This window comes from Sminthopsis crassicaudata, chromosome 6 (genome assembly GCF_048593235.1).
Source record: "Sminthopsis crassicaudata isolate SCR6 chromosome 6, ASM4859323v1, whole genome shotgun sequence".
Taxonomy (NCBI): Eukaryota; Metazoa; Chordata; class Mammalia; order Dasyuromorphia; family Dasyuridae; genus Sminthopsis; species Sminthopsis crassicaudata.
In genome coordinates this window covers 245,838,004-245,859,514 of record NC_133622.1, presented here as the reverse complement: position 1 = coordinate 245,859,514, position 21,511 = coordinate 245,838,004, and the positions used below count along the sequence as shown (strand labels likewise).

At 43.9% G+C, this 21,511-nt stretch overlaps 1 protein-coding gene across 4 annotated transcripts in view; it reads right to left on the bottom strand.

The window, feature by feature from the left end:
* STX3 (syntaxin 3) overlaps nt 1-19,529 on the bottom strand; it is a 53,902-nt gene extending 34,373 nt beyond the window's left edge. For all 4 annotated transcript variants that reach the window (XM_074274021.1, XM_074274019.1, XM_074274020.1 and 1 more), the window contains exons 1-2: nt 19,062-19,529; nt 1,510-1,593 (exon numbers count right to left, since the gene is read on the bottom strand). In XM_074274021.1, coding sequence (XP_074130122.1) covers nt 1,510-1,593; nt 19,062-19,091 — 114 coding nt within the window. In that variant the 5' untranslated portion in view covers nt 19,092-19,529. The remainder of the gene's footprint in view (nt 1-1,509; nt 1,594-19,061) is intronic.
* Between the last annotated feature and the right edge of the window lie 1,982 nt (nt 19,530-21,511).

The window sequence follows — 21,511 nt, the reverse complement described above, 5'->3', positions numbered from 1 at the left end:
TGCAGAGAAGAGAAGGAAGTTTAGAAGGGGACAGAAATAAGCAGGGTAGTAGTGGCACTATCATGTTAAATTTAAAATATTCTTTCCAAAAATAAGTTAAATATAATTTGCCGTTTCAAACCAATCTGTGATCTCATCTGAAAGTTCAGAAGCTCCCTCCAGCAGACTGAAATCTTTCCACGGTTTCATAAACACTCCTCTTTTTCTATTCTTCTTTGCATATGGAATCATGTTTGATATTGGTTAATTCATAATTTTAAGAAAGAAACTTTTTTTAAATATCTAAGTAACATGGGAAATCTTGGAGTTGTGGATCTCAAGGAGTGGCTTTTATTTCAATAAATGCTCCAGGATCATCACTGAACAATATTGATAAGTAATAATAATAATAACATTTAGATAGCACCTACTAAGTGCTAGGTACCATGCTAGGCACTTTAGAGTTATATCTCATTGGGTCCTGACAACAATCATGTGAAGCAGACGCCGTTATTATCCCCATTTTGCTATCCACTAGCTACAAGTGTCTGAGGCTGGATATGAATTCAGATCTTCCTGACACCATGCCTGGCACTCTATCCACTGAACCACCTAGTCCTCACAGGACAAAGTCCAGGGCAGGGCCCAGACGAGAGTTAATTTTTCTTGAGGCAATAGCTTTCGAGGAAATGGCTCCACACACATGCTTATCAGGAGATAGAAGCTGGTGTTGCAAAAAAACACCAAAAAACAGAAAGATGACAGATAATGGGATGGCTTGACACAAGAGATAAGAACAGACTAGCTAGAAGAAAGATTACCAGGGAAAATGGGCCCAAAATGTCTTTAGCATGTTCTCTTGTCTAAGCTACAACAGCAAAAAGATCCTCGAACATGAGCTAGACTGTGAGCTTCCTGAAGGCAAGAAGTGTTTCCACTCTGATTTCTGCGTATAAATGCTTGATGACCTCCAGTCTCTCCCACTGGCATCTTCCTGACTCCTCTTCCCACCAGCAGTGAGGTGTTTTCTTCCCCACTGCACAAATCTAAGGCAAAGATTTCAGAGAAAACAAGCTGACTTTTCCCAGTCCTTATCGGATCTTCCCTTCTAGACAACAGTTACAAGATGCTTCAAGAAGATGGAGTTGTTCTGACCAAGGAAAAGGATGGAAAGCTTCCCCAATCCGCCCACACATGCATTGTGTTTACCCCTGCCAGCATCCAACTGGCACGGCCAACGGAAGGCCCGGTTCGACCCAAAGGATAGTGGAGAAGAAGGATGCACACTTGTGAGCGCAATGAGAGAAAGCTACCTCCGAAAGAGAATAAAACATCCCCCCTCTGGGGGCTTCAACATAAGAATCTCTAACGGGAAAATCTATAGAAACATTTGCCACCAGAGGTTCTGAAGGAAAGATTGCGTACCAGGAAGATGGTGGGGCTATCCCCATCATCCCCACTACACAAATGAAAAAACGGAGACCTAAATGACAATCATGTGACAATCAAAGCCAAATCTTCTCTACCCACCTCTGAAAAGAATTCATCCATGAAGGCTGTGTTGTCAATGGCGATCTCCACCTCATCGTCGGCATCATCCTCCGTCAGCTGCTTCTACAAGACAAAATGAGGCACAGAATGAAAAATCACGAGCTTCTGTTAGTCCAGTCCCAAGTAGCACCAACGATACACCAGCTGTCTATACGAGGACTTCCTCTTATTCAGACAGCATGAGGCGGAGGAAATGAGATTTTATTGTTCCTGGCAGGAATTTTCATATTTACAGTGGGAAAAAAAGGAAATTCTCCCTCCAACAACCTCTGAAGATTTTAGCTCTGCTAATCTCATCTACTTCCTCTGCAGGTCACAAAGAATGAATTTACCTCCAAGATGCAGTTCAAAGTTACTTTATTCTGTATATGTTGATCAAAATAGGTATTCTCTTTCCTCTGTAAGAATTTAAGCTCCTAGGGAAAAAAGATTGCTTCATATTTTGCATTTGTGTCCCCAGCACATAGTCCAATGTGTGTCACTTAGTAGGTGCTTAATAAATGCTCATTGATTTCTTAATATGATGCTGGACTTGGGCAATTTGGTCACATATTCCTACAGATGGTCTGTCCGGAAATGGAATTATGCTGTACTACCCCCCATTTCCCTATTTAGTAGGTGCTTAATAAATGTCCATTGATGTATTAATACGATGGTGGGCCTGGACAATTTGATCACATATTCCAGATGCTCTGTCTGGGAATGGAATTATCCTGTAGAACCCCCCACTCCCCTACATACACACACACACACACACACACACACACACACACACACACACACACACACACAAACAAACAAAAAACAAAAACAAAAAAAAAACACAACTACTAATCATGGAACAAAACACAGAATTAGAAGGAATCTGAGACATCCTCTGGCCCAACCCATTCCTGACCAGGTATCCCCTCTATATCGACCCTAACAAGGTTAGCCATCCTGTGGTGTGATGGAGAGCCCGCCACCTTCCAAGGAAGCCCCCGGTAACCTGACTAGGGACAGAGAAGACCCAGTTTCAAACCTCAACTCTGCTACTGACCACCTGAGTGACCTTGGCGAGCCACTAAACATTTCTGTAATTTAAGGTCCTAATCTCCAATGTGGCAATAAGAGAGACCGGGACTCGGTCAACTCAGAGCTTCTCCCAGTTCCAGATCCTAAGCCCCTATGTTGAACTAAAAACTGTCTTTCTGTCACTTCTACCTCCTAGAACCAAACAGAACATGTCCAATTCTTCTTCATATGGAAATCTTTCAAACAGCTAACTCTCCTCTCCTCCATACCAGCTGACTTCAGGGAGACCACCTTCCCATTTTGGCCTTTAGCCTAGTTATTTTACAGGCCCAAGGTCTCCTACACTTGAGTACTGTTCCAATGAACTTGAGACCTACTTCCATTCCTCCCATGCTATGGTGGAGGTTAAGACCTCTAAAATCCAAAAAAATCCCCTGGGATTCTTTCAGGCCCTCAATCAAGGCCTACCTTGGCCTCTAAGGACCAAATATTGATTGAACCTAATCACTTTCCAGGCAGATGAAAATAGGGGTAAGGCCCAGGTAGGCCCAAAAGATAGAGGATCTGTAGGAAATGACTTCCTTATAAAAGTAGCATCGTCAAGTGTCAGCTTTGTTCTACACTAACTGGATGTCACACTGAGGAAATCACTCTCTTTGGACATCAGGTTTGTAATCTGCAAAAGGAGGTGATAATATTTACCTTACTTAACTCACAGGAAAGTACTTTGAAAATCTTAACAGCCAATAAAATGGAAGGGATTATTCTTCTACAGTTTCTCCTCAGAAAGAGGATACTTACCAGCTGTGTGATTCTGGTTAAATCACTTAAACTGTATCTGACTCAGTTTCCTCATCTATAATGGCATCAATCTCACAGGATTGTTATTAGGATTTATTGAGACAATACATATAAAGTACTTTACAAAGTGCCTGGCACATAGCATGAGTTACATAAATGCTTATTCCTTTCTTTTCCCTGTAAGACAGAGATTCAACATAGTACAGAAACAAAGGCAGAAATCTTCATTTCCAGAGAAAAGAGGGATCTCTGTCCCTCTTCATGTGGAAAAAGAACCAAGCCAGCTTCATAATAATTTGCTAACAAATATTCAATCATTCAACATTATTGTTATTGTTCACTCGTGACTCTTTGTTTTTTTTTTTCTTTTTCTTTTTTTTTTTTGTTGTGTTTTTTTTTTTTTTTTGAGGCTGGGGTTAAGTGACTTGCACAGGGTCACACAGCTAGGAAGTGTTAAGTGACTTGCCCAGGGTCACACAGCTAGGAAGTGTTAAATGTCTGAGACCAGATTTGAACTCGGGTCCTCCTGAATTCAGGGCTGGTGCTCTATCTACTGCACCACCTAGCTGCCCCCACTCGTGACTCTTTGTAATCCCATTTGGGGCCTTCTTGGCAAAGTTATTAGTTTGCCATTTCCTTCTCCAGTTTTTGCCATTTCCTTTTCCAGTTTGCTTTATAGATGAGGAAACTGAGGCAAACAGAGGTAAGTGACTTGCCCAGGTTCATAGAGTGTCTGAATCCATATTTGAACTGTGGCAGATGAGTCTCCCTGTCTCACATCTGGCATTCTATCCACTGTATCACATAATTATTAAAAGTGCCTAAATATACCAGGGATGCAAAAAGAGGGCAGTCTTTGTCCTTACAATCTATTAACGGAAATGGACCAGGCCAGGAACCCTGTATGTACTAGGATTGCACATCAAAATATAAGGAAAAAAACTTAGGAGTTCCCTGGCCCTTCCCAGTTCTAATGTTCTATTGTCCCCTCCAGCTCCCACAGTCTATGTTCCCTACTAGCTCTGACAATCTGTGTTCTATACTCCCTCCCAACTCTGACTTTATGATATAGAGTTTTATCTGTAACTATAATCCCCTAATGGTTCTTCTCCTTAGAGAGAATAATCTACAAATAATTCAGTAAGAGACTGGAAGATCCTTCTGCCCAAGCCACAGCCTCTACCCAGATTTCACGGTGACCCCAGAAAAATCCAGCCTTCGATTCAAAACAAATCAGGCAAGGCACCCGACTGGGGCACAGCTGGAGAGGGTCAGTGAAGGGCCCCTGCCCAGTGGAACCCAGAGCCAAAAGGGACAGGGAAGAGGGGAAACTAGGTACTTTGGTGGAGCTAATCCCGCTCTTCCACCCCACGTCAAAGGGATGGCCATCCACGGGCCCCTTCTCTTCCATCACATGAGCTTGTGCCAATTTTGAAAGAGAACTTTATCAAAAGCGAAATCCCCACGTACGTGACTATGGAAACCTCTCTGACTGAGGCTGGCTTGGCCAGAGCTGACCACTTCCCCTCCTCAGCCTCTGCCACCTTATCTGGGCCCCGGCCTGCATCCTTTCCAGAAGTAAGAGATCACTCACTTATCTACATCAGCACAAATCTACCCCCGATCTGACCACCAAGGGCACACTCTGACACACAAAATCTTCAGTCCTTTTTACTTCAAAGTTCTGTACAAGATGTAAGACCCAAAGAGTTATAACTAGGAGGGGTCTTGGCAATCATCCGGCCAAGGGATCCTTAACCTATTGTAAGTGACTTGATCAGGGTCATATAGCTAGAAAGCATTAAGTATCCGAGAGTGTTTTTGAATTCCCTCTTCCTCACTCCAGAGCCACTGCACCCTCTAGCTGCCCCAGATCTCCAATTTTTAAGAATATAAAGACTTAATGCTTTCATTTTACCAATGATGAGCCAATTCTAGAAAGAAAATTAAAATGAGTTGCCCAAATAGGAAAAGGAAGAGCCAAAATTATAACTCGGATCCTCTGACTTTAGCTATCTTGCTCTTTTCACTGACTTAGAACCTTCAAGGCCATATTCTGCGCCATTGAGTCCACTTTCCCCCATTTTCCACAGTAACAATCCAAGGTCCCTTCCACTTGTGATGCCCTCGGACTGTAGGGCAGAAAGGCCAGGAGCGAAGGCCCAGACTGATCCGGGGTGTCCCAGAAGAGATTCGAGCACTATTCTTTTCCCAGCAATAGCAAAGGAGACAACAGATGGGAACTCTGGCTCAGTGATCTATTATTCTATCTCTATGTCTGAGAACCTGTCGACTTTTTAATGACATTCTAAGCCCCTCTAGAGCAGGAGTTTTGTTTAGTTTTATATTTCTTTGTACAAATATTTTGTGTCTAGCACAAGGCTCTCCACATTCAGATAATGAATGTTTCCACAAAATTTCCAAAAAATCCCTACTATGGACAGAGACCTGTACAACTAGCTGGTCTTGCCAAGACAAAAACAGAAAAACTTAGATTTCACTAGGGAGAAATAACGCACATACAGAGCGATCTAAAAATACAGTGATTGGTGGGTTTGGGGGGGTGGGGAGATTCATTCAACCAACAAGTATTTATTAAGCACCAACTATGTGTCAAGCACTGTAAAATGCAACAATTTCAAATAGCAACAATAACTCAGTTTATAAAATGTAATGAGAGCGAGGGAATGGAAAAACAACTGGGGAAAATCAAGATCATGGGGTCAGATATCAGTTAGTCAAAAAGCATTTATTAAGCACGTACTATGTGCCAGACATTGGTGCTAATCACTGGGAATATACCCCCAAAAGAACAACAGTTCTTGTCCTCAAGATCCTTAAATGGGCAGGTGTGACCTTGGAAGCAGCAAGTTAAATCCTAGCTCTGAAACTTGTTATGAAACTCCACTTCTCTAGGACTCATTGTAATGAAAATCCAAATCTCACCATACAAAGCATTATCTAGATGAGAGCAATGGTTATTGTAGATGATCTCCATTTTATTATGGGGGAAATTGAGGCTCACACAGAGCGAATGCATTGCTAGTAAGTAGCAGAGCCAGGTTGCCAGCTTTCTTTCCCCTCATTAATGCTCACTCAGTCTTCCCAAGGTCAAAACACCCCTATTTCTTCAGAAATAATTAGCCATTACCCAAGGAGATCAGAGGAGAAACAAGACACAGTGTGGGCAGAAATATAGCCAATTAACCCCAAAAGATGCAGGGCTTTGCCAGGATCCCCAAGAATCCTGAACCTCCTCCCCACATCAGAGAAAAGACTCAGCTCAAGCACCCACTCCTTCCAAAAAACTTTCCTAGACATTAGTTGAGTCCATTCACACATACACACACATTCTCTTTCTCTGCATTCACACACACATTCTTTCTCTCTTTCTGTTCTCTCCTCCTCTCCCCTTCCTTTCTTCTCTTTTTCACTCTTCTTTCTTTCCTTCTTTCTCCTCTTTCTCTCTGTCTCTGTCTCTCTCTCTGTCTCTCTCTCTGTCTCTCTCTCTGTCTCTCTCTCTGTCTCTCTCTCTGTCTCTCTCTCTGTCTCTCTCTCTGTCTCTCTCTCTGTCTCTCTGTCTCTCTCTCTGTCTCTCTCTCTGTCTCTCTCTCTCTCTCTCTCTCTCTCTCTCTCTCTCTCTCTCTCTCTCTCTCTCTCTCCCCTCTCTGTCTAATTCCTTCCCTCCCTCACTCCCTCCCTTCTTCCCTCCCTCCCTTCTTCTTCCTCTCTCCAAGCACTAGGTTTTTAGAGTTTATTTAAATTGTACTTGTCTGTGCACATATTCTCCCAGGAGAATATGATTTCCTAGAAGGCAGGAACTGTTTCCCTTTTGTAAGCTTAGTGCCCAGTACAATGACCGGTACTAGTAGGAAATTCTTATCTGTTGACTGACAAATTGGTGGGTTTTTACAACTTAACAGGAGCAATAGGAGATGCCTGGAGAACTAAATCATAGATTTATTAATAATAATTCTATCTAGAATTTTTATAGACCTACCGGGTGCCTGGTACCGTATTAAGCACTATTATTATTACTAAGCTATTATTATCCCTGTTTAACTGGTGAGGAAATTGAGGAAAACAGGTTAAGTAGCTTGATCAAAGTCATACTGCTAAATTAAGTGTCTGTGGCCAGATTTCAACTCAGGATTGCCTGACTCCAAACCTGTACCACTTCGCTGCCTAGAATTTAAAAGGATCATTGAAGTCATCCAGTCAAACCCTTCACTTTACAGATGAGGAAACTGAGGTATAAAAGTGAGTTGCACAAGATAAGTCTGAGATAGGATTCAAAATCCAATAATCATCCAATTAACCAATAATCACCAAGTATTTATTAAAGCTCCTTATATGGGCCAAGGGATGGAGACCAGTAAAGGAAATGGTCTCTATTCCCAAGATGCTGCCATGCTGGTCTTCACGGATCAGAGACACGGGTTGAAGGGCCAAAAGTGAATAGAGGGGAAAGCCTGCCCTGGACTGAGGGGGGCTACTCTGGTCTGGAGTCCTGGCCTCCCTCCGCAGGCCTTCAAGGGACGGGCCGTTTTCTGTACCAGCCAATACACTCCTGCAGGCTTTCTCTAGAGTAAGAGGGTCAGAGACTCCCTGGAGGCTACAGCCTTGACTTTCCTAACCTTTTAAATCCCAATCTTCTCCCCTATAGACTTGACTAAAAGGGACAATGGTACTTATCCCTGATGCGCAATCCCCCATTCTGTGTTGTGGGCTCAGAAGATATCAGAGCTGGGAGGGTCTTAGAACAAGGGAATGTCAGAACTGGGAGAGGTCTTAGAATAAGGGAATGTCTAAGCTGGAAGAAGTCTTCAAATCAGGGAATGTCAGAGCTGGGAGGGTCTTAGAACAAATGTCAGAGCTAGGAGGGTCTTAGAACAAGAAATATTAGAACTGGGAGGATCTTAGAACAAGGGAATATCAGAACTGGAAGAAGCCTTGGAACAGGGAATATCAGAGCTGGAGGGTCTTAGAACAAGAGAATGTCAGAGCTGGGAGGGACCTTAGAACAACAAATGTCAGAGCTGGGAAGGTCTTAGAACAAGGGAACATCAAAGCTCTCCTGCCCAATATCTCAGGTGGGTAACAAACCAACAAAATTAAACCAAGTTAGATGCTGAGTGAAATGAATAGAACCAGAAGATCGCTGTACACCTCAATGCTGTATGAAGATATTTTCTGATGGAAGTGGAAATCTTCAACATAAAGAAGATCCAACTCACTTCCAGTTGATCAATGATGGACAGAAACAACTACAGCCCAGAGAAGGAACACTGGGAAGTGAATGTAAATTGTTAGCACTACTGTCTATCTACCCAGGTTACTTATACCTTTGGAATCTAATACTTAATGTGCAACAAGAAAATGGTATTTACACACATATATTGTATCTAGGTTTTATTGTAACACATGTAAAATGTATGGGATTGCCTCTCATCGGGGGGAGGGAATGGAGGGAGGGGATAATTTCGAAAAATGAATACAAGGGATAATATTATAAAAAAAATTATATACTATGAAAAAAAAATTATAAATAAAAAAAAAAAATTAAACCAAGTTAGCCATAGTAACAAATATAGTCCCAGGGAGAGATCTACCTAAATACAAGATCCTAGAGCCTGATAGACTCTCTAAGGCCTTTAAATCCAACCCCCACATCTTACAGACAGAGAAACTGAGGCACCACGAAGTGAAAAGCCTTGACATGGTACACCAACGTCAGAGCTGGGATTCAAACTCTATTCTCCCAGGGGCTCTGAGGTCGGCATCTTTCTACTGGGCTTACTTGAAGCTTATTTTTAACAAAACCCAGTCCTGTTACACATACATGGAAGCTATTATTTTTAAAAAGCTGACATTTCTCAAGTTCTTTAGCACTGACACCACGTGCACATAACAGACTTTCTCACCGAACAATCCTGTGACGTAAGTTCTAAGAAATATTTCATCCCCATTTCATGCCTTCAGAGACTTGGGTTCAAGTAAATGCTCATGAGTCACATAGCGCTTATTTAAATGTTGGAAACAAAAACTAAACCCACATCTTACTACCTATATATATACATACACTCACCTGCCACTGAATACTTTTAAGATGAGGGAATTATGCAGAAACGATACTAATCTAAGAGAAAAGAAACTTGGTTTCTAATCCTGCTTTATCATTTGTTGGGCAAATCACTTCCCCTCACTGAGTCTCAGTTTACTTTTCTGTTTTGGCAGTAAGAAATAGATGATACCTTCTATAAACAGGTAATCAATTAATAAAGCATCTCCATTGGACATTGAGGTGGCCACTAGATTAAAAAAAAGTTGCCCTTGCTCTCAGGGAGCTTCCATTCTAAGGAGTTTGGGGCAAAAAAAAAAAAAAAAAAAAAAAAAAAAAAAAAAAAAGGATGGGAATTGCTATTACACTGGGCTAGATTGCTGAGCCTAGGAAGAGAAGGACACACACTCTGTTACTTTTAGCAAAGGAAGAGGTAGTTTGGGACAAACAAGGGTGGTGGTAGTTGGAGCCACTGAAAAGTAGGAAAAGAATCTAGAGCAGGGAAAGGAGTGGCTAGGGAACCAATCTTGCTTTGTTCCAAGAGTTCTTCATATGAAATTCACAGTCCCCCAAGAATCCATGAACTTGGAGGGGAAAAACTGCCTCTTTTTTTTTTCCACTAAAATTGAGAATCTCTTTCAATGAGAAAAGTAGGCAACTTTATATATATGGAAGAAGGCGACCAAGGCTTCTGAGGGCATCCATCATATGCACACACATTTTTAAGAACCCCTAGAAGGGGATGAATTGGGAGGGAATGACAAGGAAAGGGCCACAGTTATAAAAATTGCCTTTCTCCTTCGAGTAGCCTTCTACAAAGGGCCCACCACTCAAGAAATCAGACAGAATGCTGCTTCTTTAGCAGGAGTCTGGTCCAAATGTGTAGTGAAAGAGTAGCAGAGTTTGGGACAAGTTCAAATCCCAATTCCCCTATTGTGTGAACTTGAGCTAATGACTTCCCCTCTCTAGGTCTCAGTTTCTACTTTGGTAAAATGATCTACAAGGCCCTGTCTAGCTCTAAATCTTATACTCTTTTAAAAGACTTCCTTGGGCATGTCCCTGTGTGTATATAGGTGTCCTGTTCAGCCCCGAAGGCCAAGGCTGCTCTTCCCCCCAGCTGCAATAGGATCAGGACCCATTAAAGATGCAGCCAGGTGGGTGGCAGGGAACAAGCCGTCTCCTCCACCAGTATCCCACCAACAGGCCAGACTGTGGACCCAGAGACACAGGCTGCATGCAGAGGCCCAACAAAGCTGCCTTAACTAGGACAGCTAAAGACCCCACTAATCTCTTTAGCCAGAGGTTGAACTTTATTCACGGCCTCCAGGGACACACAGTTGATCATTACCATGGGAACAGCCCAGGGTCTTTCCACAATCCTGACAGCAAGGAAATGAGGGAATCCTAGAGAGGCTGGGAAGGCTGTCCAAGCCCATCTTGGTCAGATCGTCCAGCCCCATCCAGCGCTTTGCAGATTTTTCTTGGCAGAGATCCTCAAGAGGTTTACCACATCCTTCTCCATTTCTTTCTGAGTCCCACAGGGTTAAATGACTTACCCAGGGTCACACTGCTGGTAACTGAGGTTGGATTGAAAAACCCAACTGTACTACAAGGCCATCCAGTCCAACCCATTGAAGAGCAAGGCTCCGCTCTCCAATGTACCCAACAAGAGGTACCCTCCAATTTAAGGTCCTCCAATAAGGGAGCCTCTCAAGGCAGGCTCTGGTTGGCAGGAAGTTTTCCTAACAAGAAGATTAAATCTGCTTCTTTTCAACCTTTTTTTCTGTTCCCACTTCTTGGACCAAACAGAACAAGTCTTATTCAGTCAACCAACCAATAAACATTTATTATATAATTGCTATGTGCTGGGGATATTTAAAAAAAAAGGCAAAAAACAAGATCCCTGCCCTCAACAAACTTCCCTTCTAACAGGGGAAACAACATAAGAACCACACACCTCCCTGATTTTGAGCAACTTAATAAACCTCCAAGGCTTCAGTTTCCTTATTTGCAAAATGAAGGGGTTGATCCCAATGGCCTCAAAAGATTCTTTACAGCTTTAAATCTCATTAAGGATCCTAGAGCTAGAAGGGACCTCCTGAGACCCTCTAATCCATTCAGCCAGTAGCTATGGGGCCCACACAAGTTTCACTTCTTCCTCAAAAAGATGCAGAAATAATTGGTTAGGTTGGCCTTTGTTGGCAGTTCTGGCCCATGGCACAGAGCCTAGCCCATAGTAGGTCTTATATTGACTGATTTAAGAATGTGATATTCACAGTTAATGGCAGAGGTGGAATTCAGATCCCCACTAGTGTCTAAGCTTTTCCAGGACACCAATTATTCCCTCAATTTGCTCTCAACGGCCCATTAAAACAAAGGACAAAGACAATAACCTTTTCTCGTTCTTCCTCTCTAAAAACTTCCTGTTGTGCTACATAGCCAAAGGTTGTACCACTCACTCTGAATCATGGGATAAAAACTCTCTCCTAAAAGTAACAATAGGCCAGCATTGGCCCAGCTACAATTTTTCAGTCTGCTTTCCCTGGTGAATCAAGGTCCAAGTGTGCAAAATGCAGGGTTAAGGGTCTTGGAACCATGAGCACACGAAACCCATGACTTGGTAACCATAGCAACTGGTAATCCCAATGCCAAGGTGAAGGCATTTTTGAGAGCAGGATGATCACGGACCAACATGGACTCTAAGGGCAACTCTTCTGTTCAGATTCAGTGCTGAGAATTCCAGTACCTGGGGCAAAGTCAGAGAGAGACAGAAGGGGAAGACTGACAGAGGTTCTAGGAGACCTGGATGTGGTCATCCCCATGGTGTGTGGTCATCCCCATGGTGCCACAGTGGAGCCCAGGTGTTCCACATAGGAACAAGGTTACGTCAAAGCAGGGGCAATGCAGTCCAGAGCACCAAAGGTTTGGATCTGGGTACGAAGTATGATGCTGATTGGATGTTCCAGGTCAAAGAGTCCCCCTGGATGGCTGAGGAGGGAGGGTCTGGTGGTACCCTACTCCAGGGCTCAACAGAGAGGAGAGATTTTCTCCCTACAACAGTTTTAGCCTATATTGTCAACAATCTTCAGGAAGGAGTGCTCCCACTCAGCATCCTGTGGGGAGAAAACACTCTCCTAGGTGTCCCTATCACTCCATAATAGTTATGGCTCTGAATCTTCTAATTCAATCAATCAACCAAGTACTTGTTAAAGAACTTAAAGGGCTTTGGAGTCAGAGGACTTGAATTCAAATCCTCCCTTCAAATTATCTTAGACAAATCCCCATTTCTTCCTCTGTAAAATAGGGAAGTCAAACGGAGAAGAGCTCCAAAATCCCTTCAAACTCTAAATCTATGATTGTATGACTTCTGGACAAAATACTAAAAAGCTCTCTGGACATTTAAGAAAATTAAAATGTAGTTGGGGAGAGAAGATAGCTTTTAAAAAAAATTTTTATCTTAAAATTTTAAAGTGGAAATTAAGGAGGCAATACAAAGTAGTCTGGAAAAAGTATGGAATCCAGATCTGAATTCCAAACTTGGTTCTGCTGCTGACCAGCTAAGTGATCCTGGGTAAGCCTGAGCCTCAGTCTCCTGTGCTGTTAAACCAACAAGGCTTCCTCCACAGGGTTTGCTATGAGATAATCTATGCAAAGGCCTGTGCAAACCTTAACTGGCAATAGAAATATCAGCTATTCTGCAGGCTTAGAGGTCACTTAGTTCAACCTCCTGCCCTTGGAGAAAGGAATCCACAGTGAATTCTTACCCTCAGCCCTGAAAACAAAACACAAACATGTCCATATAAGACAGAACTGGCTTTTTCCTAGTGCTAATTGTGGGGGATAAATAATAATAACTGAGGAAACAATCTGAGCTATAAGATTCACTAACAAAACAGGAATAATAAACAGCTTTTTTCAGGTCTGACCTCAGACCTCCTCTCTTAAAAATAGATCTACACCTTTGGGAATCTATGGACCCCAAGTTAAGAATCCCTAAACTAAACCAACACCTTCCTTTTATAAAGGAGCAAATTGGGGCTCAGAAAAGTAGAAGAACTTGCCCAGTGAGACACAAGGACTAATTTGAGAATAACCGGGAGTTCTAGCCTTCCACTGCCATAGGTAGATTCTTCCCGTTGAACCATGCTGTAGATCTGGACAGTTCTCCCATGAGCTTCAGCCAGATTCCTCCTCTCCCCCACCCCCATCACATTACCAGGAATAAAAATAAAATTAATCCCCTTCTCTCATCCAAGCATTTTATCTTCTGGCCTTAGCCTGCAGGATTCTATAATCCCTCTTCAATCCCTGTCACTCCCCTCTTCGGCCCAGCCTCCCTCCTGCTTACCCAGGAGGAGTAAATTCTCCACAGAGCCCCTGGCTGAGCAGACAGAAGGCCGAAATTGCCATGCATTCTGATTTCCACAGCCCGGTGCACAGCAATGATCCCCCTCCCCCAAGTAGGAAGGGGCCTGGTTCCAACTGTAATCCTAGACAAGGGGCGAACTTGACTTGTTATTCTTAGATTCCAAAAGAAGAGTCCTTTACATTAAGATATTCCCACAAGCAGAGGTCCCTGAAGACTTTCCCCTCCAAGACCTTCAGAGAAAGACCCAAGGATAGTTTTCTGTGGGGTTTTCTCCCTCTTTTTGCATCCTCTTGACCTAGTATTCGGTAGGCTCTTATGCTTACAGGACAGGATGGGATCCCCTAGCAATGGAACAAGACATCAGATAGGGCAATTGCTTGAAGTACCAAGAAAACTCTAGGTTCTTTCAAAGTCCAATTGGCTCTTTAAACAGATATCCTCACTGGGCTCTCAGAATCCTTTTTTTCCCTTCAAACCTCAGTTCCAGCCCCACCTTCTTTATGAGACCTTTCCTGATCCCCTGGCAGTAGCTATTACCCAAAATCATTTTACACCAATCCTGTACATAACTCTATAGTTATATAGAGATACTCCCGAGTATGTCTAACAAAACCAAAAGGAAGTTACTTGAGGATCAAAGCCATTTTCGCTCATCCTTTATCTTTAGTAACCAGCTCAGCCCCAGTCATAAAGGTACTAAATAAATGTTTGGTGATAACCAAACAACAAAGGAGCCCATGACTCCAAAATAGTGAAGGACACCTGGCTTTTATTAACATTCTCAATAAATTAGGTAGCTCTAATTATTTACTGATCTGAAGGAATTTTTTTCAAAAAGGCCTTTTCTACCAAAGTTCATTATATAGAGACTTGTACTTTTTTAAAGGGCCACATTTATAATTTCATCCATGTGGGGAAACCCAGTGTGGAAACTGCTCATCAATTCAGATTGGCAACTTCTGTAATTTGTAAAGAGGTATATATTCTGGAATCACCTCCCCGATATCATGGTTCTCTTCGAGAAGGTCAAGCAACAACAACCTAGAACACCAAACATTATCAGAGTTGCCAAGTTCTTACAGCAGTTATATCAGAAACAAAGCTTGAATTTAAATGTTTACAAGATCATTGAGCTGACCTTTCCACTGTCACAATTTGGGGACTGCCAAGCTTGCACATAATAGGTGCTTAATAATGGCTAGTTGGATTAGATCAGATCAGATCAACTTTAAAAAGTGGTTCCTTCAATTCCCACCATTTGGACTTCCCTACCCCCTACCTGTTCCTTCTTCCCCTTTTCTTAACTAAGACGTTGCTTAGGAGAGTGGGCCAATCCCCAGTATGCTCTAAGGTTAAAAAAAAATTGGCCTGTTTGATAAAAGAGATAGAGTACCTAAACCAGGAAGGGCCAAAACAGAAAAAGAAAATTATAGACCAATTTCCTTAATGAATATTGATACAAAAATCTTAAATAAAATATTAGCAAAGAGATTATGGCAATTTATCACCAAAATACAATGACCAAGTGGGATTTACACGTGCAGAAATGCAGAGCTGGTCCAATATCAAGAAAACTATCAGCATAATTGACCATATCGATAACTAAACTAACAGAAATCATATAATTTCTCAATGGATGCAGAAAAAAGCATTTGGCTTTTAAAAAAAAAGAAAGAAACATTGGCCTGACCTCTGCAAAGGAGAGAATTTGGTAGAGTAGAAAGGAGCACTGGATGTAGAATTAAAGTTCCTAACTCAGTATTTATTAGTTGTATAATCTTCGACATATCACTTTTTTTTATTAATTTTATAATTATACATTTTTGACAGTATATATGCATGAGTAATTTTTTATAACATTATCCCTTGTATTCATTTTTCCAGATTTTTCGACATATCACTTAACCTCAATTTTCTCATCTATAAAATGAGCAGATTGAACTAAAGTCCCTCCCAAAACCTAATCTATAATTTTAGGAGGCTCAGTAAATAGAATGTAGGACCTGGAGTGAGGAAAACTGGAGTTCAAATCTAGCCTCAGGCTCTTTATAGCTGTGTGACCCAGAGCAAGACAATTAATTCTGTTTGCCCCAGCTACCAGATATGCAAAATGACCTAGAGAAGGAAATGACCTTCAGTGCCCAAAAAACCCCACATGGGATCACAGTCAGCTAAAGATTGAAATGACCAAACAACAATAACAGCTAGCATTTAGATAGTGTTTTAAGACTTGCAAAGCTCTTGGAATATATCTTCTCATTTACATATTCTTACAACACTAGGAAGAAGGAACTATTATTCCCATTTTACAGAAGTGGAAATTATTGAGACTGAGAAAGATTAAACAATTAACCTAAAGTTAAATTATCAAGAAATACTTAAAAAAAAAAAAAAAAAGGAATAACTTCCAAAGCCAGACTGGATCCCTCTATGGCACATCTGGGTATTCATGAACAGACAGCCTACACTTATATTTCACTTCCTGGTTACTGGTGCTCTAGCAGTCTGACCTGAGAGTTTGTGTCTATGATGACTATTCAGAGGCCCAGAATCAATGATAAGGGGAGACTCAATTCTTGTGACTCTGGCCTCAGGAAGCACCAAGTCCTGGAGTGGGGGGGCAGGATACCCGTGGTGAAGCCCATGATGTCTGCCTACTACCATGCCCATGCCAGGTGAAGCTTCCAGGAAGCAGGAGCTGTGTTTATGAATTTTCTCTGAACTGTTATTTATCCAGAGTTATGTGTAATTTTTTCCTTCTTTTTTTTTTAGCAGTAGGAATGGCCCAGACTTCTATCATGGATGTAAGCTCTCTCTATCAATGCAGATGCACAACTCATCTGTAACTTAAGAAAATGATTTGAGGATAATGAGATCAGAGGCTAGATTTGAATTCAGGACTCTCTCTCCCCAATATTTATACTCTCTGCCCTAAGCCTAGTTTTCTCTCTCAACACAAAAAGCTGGAAGGGACCAAGAGGAGAAGTGAGCTACTTTAAATCAATACTAGTGGCCATCAGAACTGAGTCTAGAGTTCAAATCTCATTGCTGCTCAATTCCAAGTGTCTTCCACTCCACTCAGCCCCTGCCTTTCTATAAAATTAGTAAGTAACCAACCTCCATATACTCTAGGGCAGCTCTTTGGGTACCAAGCCAACAAGGAAGGGCAGAAAGGGTCATCATGAACAGAGAATCACATTGAGAGCCAAAGGACCTGAGGCAGGATTCTGGCTCTACTACTTACTACCTACATGATCCTGGACAAGTGATTTTCCTTCCTCGAGTCATTAAAATGAAGGGGTTAGAGCAGATAGTTTCTGAGGTCCTTCCAACTTCTCTGCCTATGGTATTCTAGGATTTGCACTTACAACCCTTAATGATAGGTCTGTGTTTGTGCTCACCCCTGTGCATATGGGAGGGGGAAGGGTGTAGGAAGAGGTTTTTCTCTCTCTCACACACACAGAGGGTGCTATCCCTTGCCTCAGTTCTTCAATCACTTCAATCATGTTGGACTCTGTGACCTCATGGGGGATTTTCTTGACAAAGATACTCCAGTGGTTTACCATTTTCCAGTTCATTTTACAGATAAGGAAATGGAGTCAAAGTAGGTTTTGTGACTTCACTGGGTCACATTGCTAGTGTCTCACACCAGAGTTGAACTCAGGAAAATGAGTCCTCCTGGATCCAGGTCTGTTGCCACACCTAGCCCAGGTCTCCCCAGACTCCTTTGCCCATCTCATAGACTCCCATGCTTCTGTCAAGCCTGGATTCCCCACTGTCTTTTCCAAGCCTTCCCTCATCTTGCCAGCTGCCCCCCTAACTTCACTCAATGGAATTAGTATTCATGTAGGAACCTACATGAGCGGCACCAGCATGCTGTCATGGATAGAATTCCAGTCTCGGCATCAGGAAGACCTGGATTCAAGTCCTGGTTTTGCCTTATTTGCTGGCTGTGTGAGCATGGGCACTTAAGCCACTCATCCTCCTCAGTGTTGTAGGCAACTCCCTGAGACTCTAAGTGCCAAGTTTCCTCATCTGAAAGCTCCTTAGTGAAGTCACAGGTCCAGACCCCGTCCCTAATTTTTTTTAATACTTTAAATGGACAGCTATTCTTGCCCCCACTTGAGAGCTTCTTGAGAGCAGGAACTGCTCCATTCTGTCTTTTCACCTAGCTTCAGAGCTGGCACAGAGGCTTTGAATAACTACCTGTCGCTTTGTTAAAGAGCAATTTCTTGCTGGAAACAACGGAATGAATTGTCTCTTTCTTGCTTCTCCCTGCAGGTGTTGAAACTGAAGAGCCCCTCACGGGACCAAGAGAGCAGGCAATTAAAGGAGGTAACAGACACTCTATACCTACTATACACCCTATCTGAAAATTTACCAAAGGCTGGCTTAGGCCCCCGGGAACGGGCTGGGCCTTCCTCTCCCCCGTTATTCCCCACAAAGTACCACAATAAACCCTGGCTCCTTTTCTTTGCCCTCCTAGCCTTCTCTGGCCAACCTAGAGGAAATCGGGCACTCTCATGTCACTTGCAAACCTTCGACAAATTGGGGTCAAAGGACAACGAACAACCTGGCAAAGACTTGGGAGGAGAAAGAAAAATAAATCTTGGATAATAGAAACCCAAGTGATGAGGAGGAAAACAGAAATCAGTCCGGAGAGGTGGGGAGGAGCAGAGCCGAGGCCGGACTTTTTTTTTTTTTTTTTTTAAGTGGAAGGAGGCGTCAGCCGCTTCATGGGAGAAGCAGGAGAGAAAAATGCCGGCAATAGAAATGGGTCAAGAGCACCCCGGAGAAAACGGACAGAAGGGGTGACCTGGATGACCTCTTTGTTCTGTACCCCGGGCCCACCTCCCCCCCCCACTCCGTCTGCCAGAACTAGCTTAGGGGACCCTGCACAAGACACCCACGCGCGCGCACATACACATAATCACACACACACTACGGGGGCCGAGGAAGAATACACGAAGACCCAGCAGTGGGGGGCTATAAGAGGGAGGGGGAGGGGGAGTCATTCACCCGTCAGAGGAGCTGGACAGACGGAAGGGGGTGCGGGGCAGCGGCCGGCAGAGAAGCCACAGCCTCCCGCGAATGAATCAGCCGGCACATGACACGAGCGGGGAGGGGGCCCGCAGCACCAGGAGAGGGGGGATCGGAAGAGTGGAGGAGGGGAAAGCCAATCTCGCCCCCTTCAAGCACAAGCGCAGCCTCCCGCCGCCCCCCTCCCCCGCAGTCAAGGGGACCACCCCCCACCTTCCCCGCAGGGCCCCTGGGGGCGGCACTCACAGCCTTCAGCTGCTCTAGCCGGTCCTTCATCTTGGCCGGGGGAGCTGCCCTCCCCGGCGCCCGCGGACAGGAGAGCGCGGCCCAGGTGAGCGCGGCCCAGGTGAGTACCGCCCAGGTGAGCTCAGCCCGGAGCACGGCCCAGGTGAGCGGCAGGAAGTGGCTGCCCGAAGTTGGCCGCAGGTGAAGGAAGAGGAGGAGGGTGATGGCCGCGCGCTAGGAGGAGCGTCGAAGTCCCATCGGGGACGGACGCCCGGCTCCCCACTGGTCCTGCCCAGCCCGAGCAGCGGCGTCTAAATCCGCCCCCGAGCCTGATCCCCGGGCAGCCTGGCGGGCGGGCGCTGGGCGGCGGCCCGACTAATCCTCCCGGACAGCGGAGGAAGAGCGGAGGCCGGCCGGCACCGCCTCCTCTACCTGGGCACCGCCCACGCTCGGCCGCCTTAAAGGGCCAGGCGCAGTCCTCGTGCCCTCCGCCCCCCGCCCTCTCTCCTTTTCCTCCTCCTCTCTTCTCATTCCCATAACCTCTTCCTCCTCCTCCTCCTCCTCCTCAACCCTCTTTTTTCCCCTCCTCTCAACTCCTTCTCTCCTTGACTCCTCCCCAGCCCCTCCTCCTACAGCCCCCTGCCTCTATTTCCCCCCTACCTCCGTCTCTAGGAGGGATATCCGGCCTGTGGCCCTCAAATAATCAGAAAAAGAACCACCCTGGGGGTAGAAAGAGCTCTCCAGAGAGAGAGCCAGAAATCTGAAAGGTCCTCAGAGTTTGGGGGGAGACAGATCATCAATTTAGACCGGAAAGCTCTGAGTCTTTTATTTACATATGTGGACATGGAGGCGAAGAGATTTGTCTTGAATTTCACAGCCAGTGAATGGAAAAACCAGAATTCGAATTCGGGTTCTCCTGGCAGTCAACTCCAACCCGAATTCTGCTTCTGTCATCCAATCTGACAAGCATTTATTAAACTCCTGCTGCGGTGTCCAAGCCCTGGGCTGATAGAAAGAGACAAAATCTGCAAATGGTCCCTCCCCTCAAGAAGCTTACGGGGAGAAAAGATGGACACGCATAAGCAAATGCCAAATATGTGGAGGGGAGGCATGTGGTGCAGGGAGGGTGTGTCTCATGAATGAAATGCTTCTAGAGCTGAACTTCGAAGCAAACGTGGATTCTGGGGGAAAAAAAATGGGGGGAGGGGACGACACTTCCAGGATGCATTTTTTTTCCAGCTTGGCTCTCTGACCGTAGAATATGTGGAAGAGAGAAGGCTGGAATGGTCTGCGGGAGTTAGATGGGCTAGAAACGCCTCCGAAATGAAAGACAGACTTTAAAAGCTCTTAGAACACTAGAGAGAAAGTAAAAAGAGTCCTCAGGGAATGAAAGAAAAGCGAAAGTCCCGTGAGATTAACAGTAAATCCACAAAGGCTGGTGGAGAGTGGAGAGTGCTCTTCAGGAAGTGGACTGGATCCAGAACAGGAAATCTGTCAAACTGGACCGGACTTCTCTTCCTGGTAGAAGGTCAACAGCAGTGGGCACCTGTTGGAGTGAAGAGTGAGTCATAGAATCAGGATGCTTTGAAGTGTAAAGAAACTTGAAAGCTCCTCTCAGCTCAGCTGATTCTCTTCTCACAGCTGCCAAAACTAAGGTCCAGAGAGAGAAAAATGGTCTGCCAAGCCAGAAATAATACCAGCGAGTTGGTGGCAGAAGCACATAATCTGGGCACTCCTGGCTCCCAGTCCCAAATTTTCCACTCCACTATCTTCTCTCAGGCATTGGATTAAAATGTCACTGTAAACTCTCTTCTTTCATTAAAGGGCTGGCTATTATTATGATTATTCTCAGCTGCTTTCTCCCAGAGGCTTTTCCTCCTTTGTCTGGAAATTGTTTTAATCCTAATCTAAACCTTGTTACCAAATTCCCTAAAGCAGAAAGATTTGAAAGGTCTCTGAGGAACAGACCTGTCCTTTCTGTAGTAGTGAGTTGTAGCAGAAAAAGTACTGATTCTGTGGCCTTGAAAAGACCAGGGTTCAAATTTTGGCCCAGCTTTCTCTATGTGATCTCAGGCAAATCACTTCTCCCGGCCTCAGTTTACTCATCTGTAAAAAGAAGTTGGATTGGATGATCTCTAAAGACTCTTTGAACTTGAAACATTTTCAGACTTTATTCCTCTTCAATACAGAAGTTTCACTTCACCCCCAGAGTCACTTCAGAAGTACTCTTTGTCCCTCTGACTTCTTCCTCTGACTGTCTGGTTCCTCCCAAAACCTCCATTTTAAGGAGCATGCTCAGATCAGCCATGCCTTCATTCATAATCCTTATTCTCCAGACTTTTTCTATCATGCCAGCCCCATAATGTCTCAACTTCCCTTTATTTTTTTTATTTTTTAAAATCATAGCTTTTTATTTTCAAAATATATGCAAAGCTAGTTTCAACATTCACTCTTGCAAAACCTTATGTTTC